This window comes from Zasmidium cellare (assembly GCF_010093935.1).
Source record: "Zasmidium cellare ATCC 36951 unplaced genomic scaffold M409scaffold_14, whole genome shotgun sequence".
Classification (NCBI taxonomy): domain Eukaryota; kingdom Fungi; phylum Ascomycota; class Dothideomycetes; order Mycosphaerellales; family Mycosphaerellaceae; genus Zasmidium; species Zasmidium cellare.
In genome coordinates, this window is record NW_022986958.1 from 386,737 (window position 1) to 398,133 (window position 11,397).

An 11,397-nucleotide genomic window follows, 5' to 3' on the forward strand; every position below is an offset into this window, starting at 1 on the left:
TGGGTGCTCAGCTGCGTCTTTCGCGATCGTTCACGACTCAAAAGGCCCCCACGTTGTCCCCTCCAACAATTTAGAAGCGGGATGACGCTACCGCCCGCCCGCCCTGCATCGGCTCGCGCCTCGCTCCGTCCTGCCGCGTCACGTGTCCGCGGAGAACGCTCCCCCAATGAGAAGTCACAGTCGAGACGTGAGCGAATCCAACAACCACAAACAAACCGACACATCAACCATGAAAGCACCATCAATGGCTCTCCTCAGAGCCTTCTCGCCAATCGCGCGCTCAGAAGCTCTACCTTGGACAGCACGAGGATGCCCAGCCCTACCGCAAAAGACCAACTTTTCAACCACGGAGCAACGACAAGCAAGATCGAAGAATGCTGGACCCAAGAAAGATCCTAGAATTAGTATGTTATGCTAAAAACATCTTGTCTACTCTCAAGCTAATGCCTTATACCAGCCCAAATCCGCTACCACCTCTACCACCCTCTAACCCCCCGTCCCCTTCGCTTCTCCCGCACGCGCGCCCTCCGTCACTGGACCATCCACCGCGCTTGGCAACGCTACCTCGACATGCAGCGTCGACAGAAAGAACTCGCCCTAGAAAAGCAATACAACTCTATGGCTGCGGCCTGCGAAGCACTCCGGCTCATCGATGCGCATGGCCTGACCGCCGATGAGAGGACCAAGATTGGAGAGACGGAGACTAAAGACGAAGGGAGGCTGTATCGAATTGCTATGTTGAAGACGGGAGTTTGGGATAAGGTGCCAATTGAGTATGGGAGGATCCAGACGGAGACGCCGCCGAGGAAGGGGTGGAATCATGAGTGGACGAGATGAACCAAACAACCTCAGATCGAGGAAGTCGAGATCGAACTTCACGGGGCGAATGAATGATGAAGAGTATACAATGCGGTGGAATCTCTGCCTGAAGCTCTCAAACAGTCTTCGTTCATACTTGCATGGGCCGCAGAGGACGAGGGCTTTTCTCCAGCGACGAGCCGTGAGAAGTAGCTCTTGCGGATGGCGGCCAGGAACCGTGTTCAACTTGAGTAGCTGATGTCACCAAAGAGACACGGAGGGCAAGATTTCGGTCCAGATGTACGATACACAACGCGGGAGGCAGGGACAAGACGATAGAACCGAACATGCATCCTCACACATTCCTATAAAGCCCGCGTTGGAGTTGACGCACCCGAGTCATCGAGGCTTAAACTTATATTCCTGCAGCGATTCCAGATTTTACACGTCCCAGTACCCTCAACATCACCTAACCCCCTCTCTCACCCCCCTCCCCCAACCCAGGCAACCCAGCCCTCTTCAAATCCGCATCCACCTCCTCCAACCTCTCCAAAAACGCCCCCTTAAACTCCGCCCCCTTCGTCGGATCCCCCACCCTTAAACACCCACTACTCTCCAGCGCCCACCTCGTGACCATAACCGGCCTCCCCACATGGAACATAAACGCCAACGTCCCCTCACCCACCCTCTCAACCTTCAAGTCCCTTTCCGTCGCGTCCTTCCAGGTGGTGTAGCTCTCCCCGTGGGGCATATAGCTGCCTTCGTACGTCAATCCGCCGGGTTGCAGGGCTTCGCCGTGGGCGCCGTAGATCAGCCCCATGATTTCGGAGGACATGTTACGGTGATAATACGGCGGCCGGAATGTGTTTGTCGTGGTATTCCACCTCGGCGTGAAAGCAAGGAAGTCCGTAAGTGAGACTCCAGGCGTGGAAGATCTAGCGGTGAGGACGGTATACACGGTCGGATCAGCCTGATCCCGCTCCACACAAGCCACGTTGACAAACTTCTCCAACGCGTATTTATACGGCGCATAATTCCCATGCCAAGCGACGACGTCGAAGGGCGTATGCGTTTGCGTGCAGGTGTGCAGTTCGCCAGAGAGTTTATACGTTATCGTCCACTCGCTACTCGCATCGACATCGAAGCTCGCCACAGGAGTCTCGAAGTCCCGAGGGTATGCCATGCCGTTGGAGCCGAAGGGACCTAGTTCAGGCAACTCGTAATGCGCGCCGAAGATCTCTTGCACGTAGCCTCGCGAGGGACCGTAAGGTAAGGAAACGCGGAATTTTATGCCTGCTTGGATGACGACGAGTTCGCCCGGGCGGACCATGAGGCGGCCGAGTTCGGTTTGGATGTCGAGGAGGCCGATCTGCGGGAGGATGAGGAAGTCGCCGTCGGTGTTGCAGAAGGCGGAGTTGGGCATGGAGGCGTCGACGGTGTAGATGTGCATTGCGATGCCGGATTTGAGGGAGGGGTCACCGTTGCCGCTGATGGTTTTGAGGCCATGGATGAAGTCTGTTGAGTTCGAGGTTGATGGGAGGGGGAAGGGATCCCACGCGAGGTGGCTTGCGGAGGGAGAGACGTCTGGGTTTTGGGGGAGGAAATTGGATTCGATCTGAATGGCTCCGTTAACGACAGTTGCCTGAGAAGAAGAGGTATGGCCTTACGTTGTGATCGCATTTTCGTGATTTCTTGAATGATCCATGAGCGACGGATGGGAAGATTCGATACATCCAACTCAAGCAACTGTTAGGTCATGGTCGAGTTGTTGTCGTAAAGGTCGCTCTTACGTATTCTGAATGCTGGCTCGAGGTGATATGAATGCCGAGCCGTTCAACTATAGCGACTCTGTGAGAAAGGCCTTACCCAATGCTTGCTATTATGGCCGTACTTGTTCGGAATACAAGTCATACTTGACTTTTTGAGGAGCATTTTGCGCGTGTGGCAACACTCCAGGTCTGTACTTACGTGAGCATCTGCCCGATCTCAAGTTCGAAGTTCATTCACTCACATCGCCTCAGAAGCAAATCGATTCCCAAATCCCGGTTGGTAGCGGTAAGGATCTCCCGGAGTCGGCTCCGTCAGGAGAGCACTCTGGGCCGTGGTCCCCGAACATGCGTTCATCTTCAATTGCTCTTCAGAGGTCGAAGTCGCTTTAGTCGACCGACAAGTAATCAAGTCCTCTCTTTTTCGGTGTGAACAACATCACATCGCACATTCTTCGCCCTCCTGACAAGCAATCTAGACTCCCAACTGCCGATCGCGGCAGCTCGGCCGCGGCCAAGGTATCCTTGCTATCAAGAGCTCCAGCTGCAATCCTCCTCGTGACCTCATATCAGCAATTCGCGCCTCGCCTAGATTGCGTTGTGACCATGCCTGTCGATGCTGTTTCAAAGGTCGCCGGACAAGCTTTCGTGCGATGATCCTCATCCCATTTGAATACGTCCGTCATGGCGTTCGTCACGCTGTCTGTTCTGAGCGTGATCCTTCTGGCGGCTGTGTTCATTGGTCGCTTCAGTTTGAAAAGACGATCAGAGTTCCCTCTTCCTCCAGGTCCACCAGGTGAACCGATACTGGGCCATTTGAGAGTCGTTCCGACCGACAATCCCGAATATGCGTATGCGAAATGGTCAGAAGAATACGACTCAGATGTCATCTATGTCAACATTCTCGGACAGCCTGTCGTTGTGCTCAACAGCGTTCAGGCGGCGGTCGACTTGCTCGACAAACGAGGTTCAAATTACTGCGATCGTCCACGATTTGTTCTCTTCGAGGTGATGGGATGGCGAGCGACGTTGACGTTCTTGAGATGGGGTCCTCGTTTCAAGCTGCACAGAAGAGTATTGCAGAGGGCGTTCAGTCTGACTAGCTGCGTTGCGTATCGGGGCTTGCAGGAACGAGAGGCGAAGACTTTGCTTCGTGGGATATTGGCCAATCCGCAGAATTGGGAGTTGATCTTGAGGAGGTTCGCAACGGCTGTTGTGCTAGGCATTGGTTTCGGCGTGGACGTGAAAGCGGAAAACGACCCTTACATCCAGATCGCCACAGATGCATCATATGCCCTTGGCCATGGAGGAGCACCGGCCGGGACACCTGTCGATTTCTTCCCGATTTTGAAGCACATTCCCAACTTCCTCGCCCGCTCTCGGTCTCTCAAGTTCGCGCGAGATTGGGAATGGAGTATACGAGCCATCCACGATGTGCCGTTCGCCGCTGTGCAGAAAGACATCAGCAAGGGATGTGCGCAGCCATCGTTCTTGAACAGCCTTCTTCGCCAGCAAGCGACGGGGAAAGATAAAGATGCCAATGCTCTTAATCTCGAAGACATCAAAGGGGCTGCTGGTGCAGTCTTTGCCGCCGGACAAGATACCACGTGGTCGACCCTGGTAGTCTTCATCTTGAATATGGTTCTCCACCCCGAGATCCAGGAAAAGGCGCAGCGCCAAGTCGATGAGATTGTAGGTACGGATAGATTACCAACTCTCGAAGACCGGAAACACCTCCCATACATCGAATACATTGTCCAGGAAACCCTTCGATGGGGCCCAGTTTCACCGATTGGAGTCCCTCATCGATCTCTGGAGGACGACGTGTACAACGACATGTTTATACCAAAAGGGTCCTTCGTATACGCAAACGCCCGAGCGATGACCCATGACAGGAGCACATACTCTGATCCAGATACCTTCAACCCAGATCGTTACAGTCCCAAATCGGACGGCGGCGCCGGTGAACCGTTTCCTATCGGTCAATTTGGATTCGGCCGAAGAGTGTGTGTGGGAAGACATCTAGCAGAGGCTAGTGTCTGGATCGTGGTGGCAACACTGCTGGCGACCATGAGCATCGGACAGGCTGTTGATGCTGAAGGAAAGGAGATCATTCCTGAAGTCGAGCTGACGAATGGATTGACGTCCCATCCCAAGAGCTTCAAGTGCTGCATCGTGCCTAGGAGCGACCATGCTAAAAGTCTCATAGCTAGAGAATAGATCATAAGATATATGTATCATGCCTTTCCCTTCATCTTGACCTCAACATGTCTCAGCGGTACGTAAAGGACCGCCGTGACGACTAGAGCCATCTCGAATCCAATATCTCCAGTGTGTACAGCTATAGGGCCCGTGTACCAGACTTGATTCATGCAAGGAATGACCAAGCCAAAGGACAGAACTGCCGCGAGTATAGCAGGTACACCACTCGGCAGCAGCGAGCTCTCATTCCAAGCCAGATGGTCGTAGTTCCGAGAATCGGATCCGCGGAAGATGATATGCTCGCAAGTGACGACGGCGACGAAAGCCGCAGACCAGTAACCGATGATCCCAATGAAATTCTCCAGCGAATTGAAGAAGGACACCGCAGCTCGGATGGACACAGGAATTGCGATAGCTGTGACCACAACGCAAAAGACAGCCCGCGGAGTCCGTACCAGCCAAGGCACGAGCAGCTGGAAGTTGAGCGATATGCTGTACATCGTCGCTGAGATGTTTCCGAGGATCGAAAGGGACAAAAGTACGACCAGAAACTTGCCAAAGCCACCGGCAGGCTCGAGCATTGCAGCTAGAATGCCGCCTGCGGAGGTAGCGTCGTAGCCTGCTTGCCAGGATGGGTACTGGGGCACGGCACCGCCGATTGCTGCTCCCAGGGTCATCAGAAGTACTGTTGGCAGGAAGAGTCCGCTGTATGTGTATGCAAAGATCTTGATGCTGGAAGTCATTAGCACGGTGGTAGCCCCTCACTCTTTCGTGGAGTCATTTACCTGGGCGTATTAGGAGGCATGTAAGTAGCAAAGTCAGATGCCAATACAGCCCACGGGATGAGAAATCCTGCTACTAAGCCGCCAAAAGACAGGATCGTTTGGGCAGTTGCTGGCTGGGTAGGTGCTTGATCTCTGAGGTGTGTCCCACCGCAACCCGTGGCCACTACAAGGGCAATCAAGGCTGGTATCCAAGCATATCGCTCATACTGGTGCAGGACCTTGAAGCCGCAGAACGCTACTAGCAAGGCCAGTATGTCGACAATTACGATTCAGATAGTCGGCGTGAGTTGACCTGATGTGACTGAGGAAAGTGTCAAACCGCCGATGACACTGTCGATCACGACGAAACCGGTGAGCGTCGCTAGGTTCAAGATGACAGGTATGGAGACCAGGTAGTAACTGTACGTGTCAGCGTCATGACTCTAAGCCTGCCAAAAGGTCATATCATACCCAAAACTGAATCTCGCCTGAACCATTTGCCGCATGCCAGTCTTCGGACCCAGCGTAGCGAGATAAGCAGTAGGAACGCAGCAAAGAATGCAGAAGAACAAGATGACCAGAGCAGCATCACGGAGACTGAGCCCATAGCTGAGTGTGCCAACCATGCCGGTTACAATGCTGGAGCATAGTCAGTTGAGTGTGTTGATGGGGGACCACAGAGGCTCTTACTCACGGTAGAAGATTTGTGCTCAAAGTAAACCATACAGTGAAGACGTTGAACACTCGATGTTCATTCCTTTCCTCTATTGGTACTGGTTGAATGCCATTGACCTCAATGGCTGCTCGTACGGTCAACTTCTGCCAAAAGCGTTGTAGGCGTTTGGTGGTCATGGACCCATGCCGGTCAATCGAGTTTGATATATCGATATCGCCGACGTCAATCCCGTGCTCCTCGTCTTTAACATTCGAAACCGTCTTTCCAGAACTTCGGTGCTCCATTGCAATGGTGTTGTTACGCTGCAGTCTGGCTTTGCCGCGAATCATCTCCAACATGTGTCCTGCTCGGGTCCAATGTCATCCTCGATCAACTCCGCCGGATAAGAAAGCGTACGAATGACTATCTCGGCCCATGGTCTCGCCTCTTGGAATGCCCTACTTGTCCGTCACTTGGTTATCTGGAACCATGTTCATGCAGAAGATGTCGCTGGCCGATCTTTTGCAAAAATGCAGGCCGACTTCTCGACCGGATAGCCGGTCCTTACCCGGTGCCGGTCGTTTGTTCCATCTTTCCCGCGAGGGTGCAATCTACCATGCTTCACAGGAGCATTTTCAGGGTCGCGAGATCTTATTGTATAATCAAGCCATTGCCCTCGAGATGAAGCAATGCAACGCAGAGGAGAAGAAGTTGTCGAGAAGAGGTCGTCGTTGCTATCTCCTGTCTGCCGTCGCCTGCCCAAGATAGCCGTTGCTTTCGGCTCGGGAAGTCTATTTTCCGAGTCTGTCTTCCTTATCCGACGACACCTCCTTCATCTCACCCTTCGACGTTCGCCGTGCATCGTTATTGTTGCAATGAGGCTACGTTCTCCCTGTGCGCTCAATGGCAGCAAGAAAATGATTCGGACGTCGACGCTCCCACGTCTTCAGTCTCTCCCACGCTCCACGGAGAGAAACCCTCGGACTTCTCGGCAGCCTCCAACGGTCGCCTGGCCTTCGTCGATCTTCATGGACACCAACGCCCTGTTCGTCCAGAAATTGCCTGGTCACCTCGTGCTCTCGCCGCCCTTGCTCAACGAGGTCTAACAACAACGTCTCGACTTACCCGAATAGACACAAGATGAACAGCACACAGTCTCATGATAGGTCGAACCCCCTTCTCGCAGCCATGCGTTTCTTGGCCGCCACAACAGCCTCGCAGCACAGTGCGAGATATACACGAACGTCCCCGACCTGCTGCTCGTCCTGCTTGCTTCCTGCTCTCTTCGTCAGATACCCAAAATCCAGCACACGCAGTCTCGTTTCCTCGTTTCTCGTTCTCAGTCAGTCGTTTCAGGCAATACACACACACGCTCTTTAGAACCGCCTTCCGGCAACCCACAGTCCTTACGAACAGACCAGTACCAAAGAAATAATGTCGACCAAGATCTTCGCCGTCTTCGCGCTTGCGACCCTGTCCCTCGCCCGTCCCTCCCCGACCCGAACCACTCCTCTCAAGCGCCAGGACGCGGCCCTCCCAGTGAACCCTTTCACCTGCCTGAACAGCAACAAGCTCGTCGGCGCCTGCTGCGTGACCAACGAGAACCCGGATTACACCAACTTCTACTGCGCTGCGCTACTGGAACTGCTGTCGCGGGTGTTGCGGGTGCTTATGTTTGCCCGACCAAGGAGAATGACCGCGCCGTGAGCTCGTGGTGCTGCAGTGCGCTGGACCATGGCGGTCCCGATGATGGCTACACTCTGTGGTGTGAGGATGGTGTTTCTGGACAGTACGTTCTTCGCAAACCCACCAACGCGTGTATTTCGCATATTGATTGATACACTAGACTCCTCGACACCACCTCGCTCTCCCTGACAAGTGTCGAATCGGCCCTCGCCTCCCCATCCCTCGACGCCACCGCCGTCGAAGACGCAGTCGCCGAAATCCAAGCCGAAATCCTCGCGGTCGAAGACGAGCTGAACCTCGACACCTCTGCGCTCGATGTTTCCGCTGTCGACAGTGCGCTTGCTGAGCTCGAAAGCGCCCTGGCAGCCGACCCATCGACGCTTGACATCTCCGCCGTCGAGAAGCTTGTGGACGAGGTTGAGAATGCCCTGGCTGGCTCGTCGCTCGATACCTCAGCCGTTCAGAGCGCCGTCGCGGAAATCGAGAGCGTCCTTGCTAGCGCATAAGTCACCACGCGCAAGGAGATCGATAGACCTACCCAGACAGCAAGCATCGCGAAGTATTGATGGAAGAAAGTCAAAGCGCGGAGTTTGGAGGGACTTCGGAGGGCTAATGGATCTCATCCAACAACTAATTTGTATTGTAATTTGCCAGATCTAGAGAGAGCATCACGTGTCAGTTTATGAGCACATGCCATTGCTTCACCACAGTTTTCCTAGGCGCTTCCTTTTGCTTTGGTCATGGGACCCCAGTTCTCCCGAGGATTCTGCTGATACCGCACGATACGCTTCGCGCTGGGTTTGTCTTTTCCGAGCACTTCGTCAAAGACAACCTTTATTCTCTTCGGCTCGGCGTTGGCATCTTTCATAGCAGTCGAGGTGTGCTCTGTCACAATCTCAGGCGTGTCTCCGTCTGACGTGCCGTTTGTCTCTTCCTCTGGCTTACGAGCCATTTGCATGATCCTCCAGCCAGCTTGTCCTTCTCTGAGCGCACCTTCTTTGATGGGCTGTTTCTGGCGCACCCACTCCCGCATGACCTCCCAGATGACGGTCCACGGTGCATTTGTCTTGATGCTGCCGGCCGCGCAATGACTTCTAGTCACTCGATACCCGGCATGTCGAAGCGCACCCTTGATGGCAGTGTCTGATGGCGCAATGCAGTGAAGAATCTTGGACAACGCCGATGCGTTGAAGAAGAAAGGGTGTCGGTCCACCACTTCGGGAGACACTTTTGATATCATCTCAGCAGTCCCATCTTTCTGCTTCGCGGGTGCGTACTGTGTCGCTTCGTCATTGACCAGAAGTTCGTCCAAGGCGGTCGTCAGCATCCCTTCAATGCGAGGCTTGGTCTCGTAGACTTTGTCGTCGAGCGAGTCGAGATCTTCAAGAATCTTCTCGATGAATGCAGCGTTGTGCAGAGGCCCTGCCCACATGGGGCCACCTAGGTGAGTCTTGTTTCCACAATGCTCGCACAAGCGATCTGCCTTTGGGGCTTGCTCGATCGAATGCTTGTACCACTCATTTCCTCCCTTGCCAGTCTGCTTGCTGTTGCGACCAATCAGGTTCGTGGACCATGCTCCACATCCTGAATCACAACAGTAAACGAGCATGGTCTTGCCGGCGTAGAATTTGACATCTGCTGCGCTCTTCCGTACTCGAATGAATACTCTCGCATAGAAGTCGATATTCAGGGACAGAAGCGGCTCGATGGCCAAGCCGTACCTCGCAGCAGCGGAGGCAATCGAGTTGATGATCAGGCGGAGACCGCCCTCGTGCATGAATGGTCCTTTCACAGGCATCCCGCCATAGAGGGCGTATGTCTTCTCGCAGTAACCAGTGGAAGCAAACACTCCCGAGTCCGTGCACGTCACACAGAGCAGCCCGCCATCATTTAGTGCTTGTAGCGCGGCATCGATAAAAGGAGCGGCAGTGCCGTATGGGTCCAGGTCGATTACGTCGTACTTTGCATTGACGTGATGCGGGCCGTGTGAGTTGGTCGGTGGGTATGCAACGCTGTACATGTGTCCTATCGCGTCCCCTGTATTTGGCGTGATTGAAGCCGCCAAGTCGTTGTGCTGGATGTTCAGAGCCATGCTCTTGGTCGCGTTCGGGTTCATATCGTTCGCGACGACACCAGTGGCAAACCGTATCTCTTTCGCATACCGTAGCGCTCTCAGGCCTGTCGCCGACAACGCATCCAAGATGCGAAATCGTGGCCCGGCTGGTTGAGGTGGGTGACTGTTCGTATCTTCGCCGTTCGCAGCTTCGCCGTTCTTTTCGTCTTTGACCACTTCACCGTCCTCTGCCCCTGGCGCTTTCGACGTACCAGCTCCATTAACATCCGCTGAAGAGTTCTCTGAAGCGCCTGCTTGTGCCTCCGATTCCACTGCGGTAGAGCCATTCACAGGTTGCACTGGAACTCCGTCCTCACCTTTCAGTAGCTTGACACCACCTTCTTGGTCATTATTGTCCTCCGTGACCTCCGTTATCTTCCTCTTCTTGTTGTTGCGCTTACTGTTATTCTTCTCCTTGTTCTTCTCATTTCGTTGCCTCCTGCGCTGCACATAGTCTTCGCCGAAAGCTTTGATGGATAGTACGCTCAGGTCTCGATTAAACTGTTGGATAGGATTGTAGAAGACGTTCTGAGGTTTCAAGGAGACATCATCTGTTTCAAGTCACGTCAATACCTTGCCAAACTCAGGATTTACATAGTTGTCTAGGTGCTCACCTGCCTTCGCTTTGGCTCGAGGATCGACAGACTTCTGAGTGTTTGGCGGAATGAGAATGTATGCGTGGCCTTCTCTGACTGTCTCATATGTCTTCCCCTCATGCTCAATCGACTGCCCCGCAAGAGGCGGAGATGTGATCGGGACGCCAGTTCGAGAAGCCATACTTGACTGAAATTGGCAAAGGCGAAGGTGTTGGCTGCGGAGGACAGGATTGGAGATGTTATCGGTCGGTCGGAGGCGTCTCAGGCACACAGTAGATCGCAGCGAGGCTCGTAGCAGCATTCATGTCAAATTGGCGGCGCGAGAGTTGGGAAAGGCTGTCATGTGAATACATCGGATCTCCAAGTGAAGTTCAAGATTTTGTGCCGGGGCGAAACCCACATGCGCGGAGCCAGGTCCGCTCCGATGTCACCTCACTCCAAAATCCATCTTGACTATCTATCTTCAACACGAATATATACTTTTGATATTCTCGAAACACAGCATTCATGCTCGCTGTCTTGTGAAGACATCAATGACGAGGAGGTGCAACTGAGGCTCTGAGCCCAGCAGGCGTGGCAGCTACAAAAGCTTCAGCACACCGACCCTCAGGAGCTGCTACGCCGGGGTACCGAGGGCAAGTTGGGTCTATGGAGGCATTGATGAGTGCCTCGTATGCAGATGGGCTGTCTTTGGTAACTCTTTTCGGATGTGAAAGTGGCCCTTCGACTGGATTCCAGTATTTCACAGCCTCGAACATCGACTATCTCTCCTGCGTGAGAAGGAGCCATTACAAATTTACACCTAGGCCGATATCTC

General features: G+C 53.8%; 6 protein-coding genes across 6 annotated transcripts; 3 read left to right on the plus strand and 3 right to left on the minus strand.

The window, feature by feature from the left end:
- Window positions 1-229: 229 nt before the first annotated feature.
- Window positions 230-837, plus strand: M409DRAFT_21936 (uncharacterized protein; the record flags this gene model as incomplete). The annotated part of the gene is made up of 2 exons (XM_033806103.1): window positions 230-404; window positions 458-837. The coding sequence occupies 2 exons, from the start codon at window positions 230-232 to the stop codon at window positions 835-837; spliced, it is 555 nt and encodes a 184-aa protein (XP_033668675.1).
- Window positions 838-1,267: 430 nt separating this feature from the next.
- Window positions 1,268-2,922, minus strand: M409DRAFT_21937 (uncharacterized protein; the record flags this gene model as incomplete). Its single annotated transcript, XM_033806104.1, has 5 exons — window positions 1,268-2,413; window positions 2,466-2,535; window positions 2,589-2,635; window positions 2,690-2,756; window positions 2,810-2,922. The coding sequence occupies 5 exons, from the start codon at window positions 2,920-2,922 to the stop codon at window positions 1,268-1,270; spliced, it is 1,443 nt and encodes a 480-aa protein (XP_033668676.1).
- A 326-nt stretch (window positions 2,923-3,248) lies between these two features.
- Window positions 3,249-4,784, plus strand: M409DRAFT_65886 (uncharacterized protein; the record flags this gene model as incomplete). The annotated part of the gene is made up of 3 exons (XM_033816705.1): window positions 3,249-3,265; window positions 3,326-4,038; window positions 4,099-4,784. The coding sequence occupies 3 exons, from the start codon at window positions 3,249-3,251 to the stop codon at window positions 4,782-4,784; spliced, it is 1,416 nt and encodes a 471-aa protein (XP_033668677.1).
- Window positions 4,785-4,801: 17 nt separating this feature from the next.
- On the minus strand, window positions 4,802-6,490 carry M409DRAFT_65887 (uncharacterized protein; the record flags this gene model as incomplete). The annotated part of the gene is made up of 5 exons (XM_033816706.1): window positions 4,802-5,498; window positions 5,552-5,789; window positions 5,844-5,950; window positions 6,002-6,169; window positions 6,225-6,490. 5 exons carry the CDS (start codon window positions 6,488-6,490, stop codon window positions 4,802-4,804), a joined length of 1,476 nt encoding a protein of 491 aa, XP_033668678.1.
- An 883-nt stretch (window positions 6,491-7,373) lies between these two features.
- M409DRAFT_53755 (uncharacterized protein) lies at window positions 7,374-8,377 on the plus strand (the record flags this gene model as incomplete). Its single annotated transcript, XM_033812457.1, has 3 exons — window positions 7,374-7,527; window positions 7,566-7,974; window positions 8,032-8,377. The coding sequence occupies 3 exons, from the start codon at window positions 7,374-7,376 to the stop codon at window positions 8,375-8,377; spliced, it is 909 nt and encodes a 302-aa protein (XP_033668679.1).
- Window positions 8,378-8,586: 209 nt separating this feature from the next.
- On the minus strand, window positions 8,587-10,761 carry M409DRAFT_65888 (uncharacterized protein; the record flags this gene model as incomplete). Its single annotated transcript, XM_033816707.1, has 3 exons — window positions 8,587-10,178; window positions 10,320-10,512; window positions 10,579-10,761. 3 exons carry the CDS (start codon window positions 10,759-10,761, stop codon window positions 8,587-8,589), a joined length of 1,968 nt encoding a protein of 655 aa, XP_033668680.1.
- Window positions 10,762-11,397: the final 636 nt, after the last annotated feature.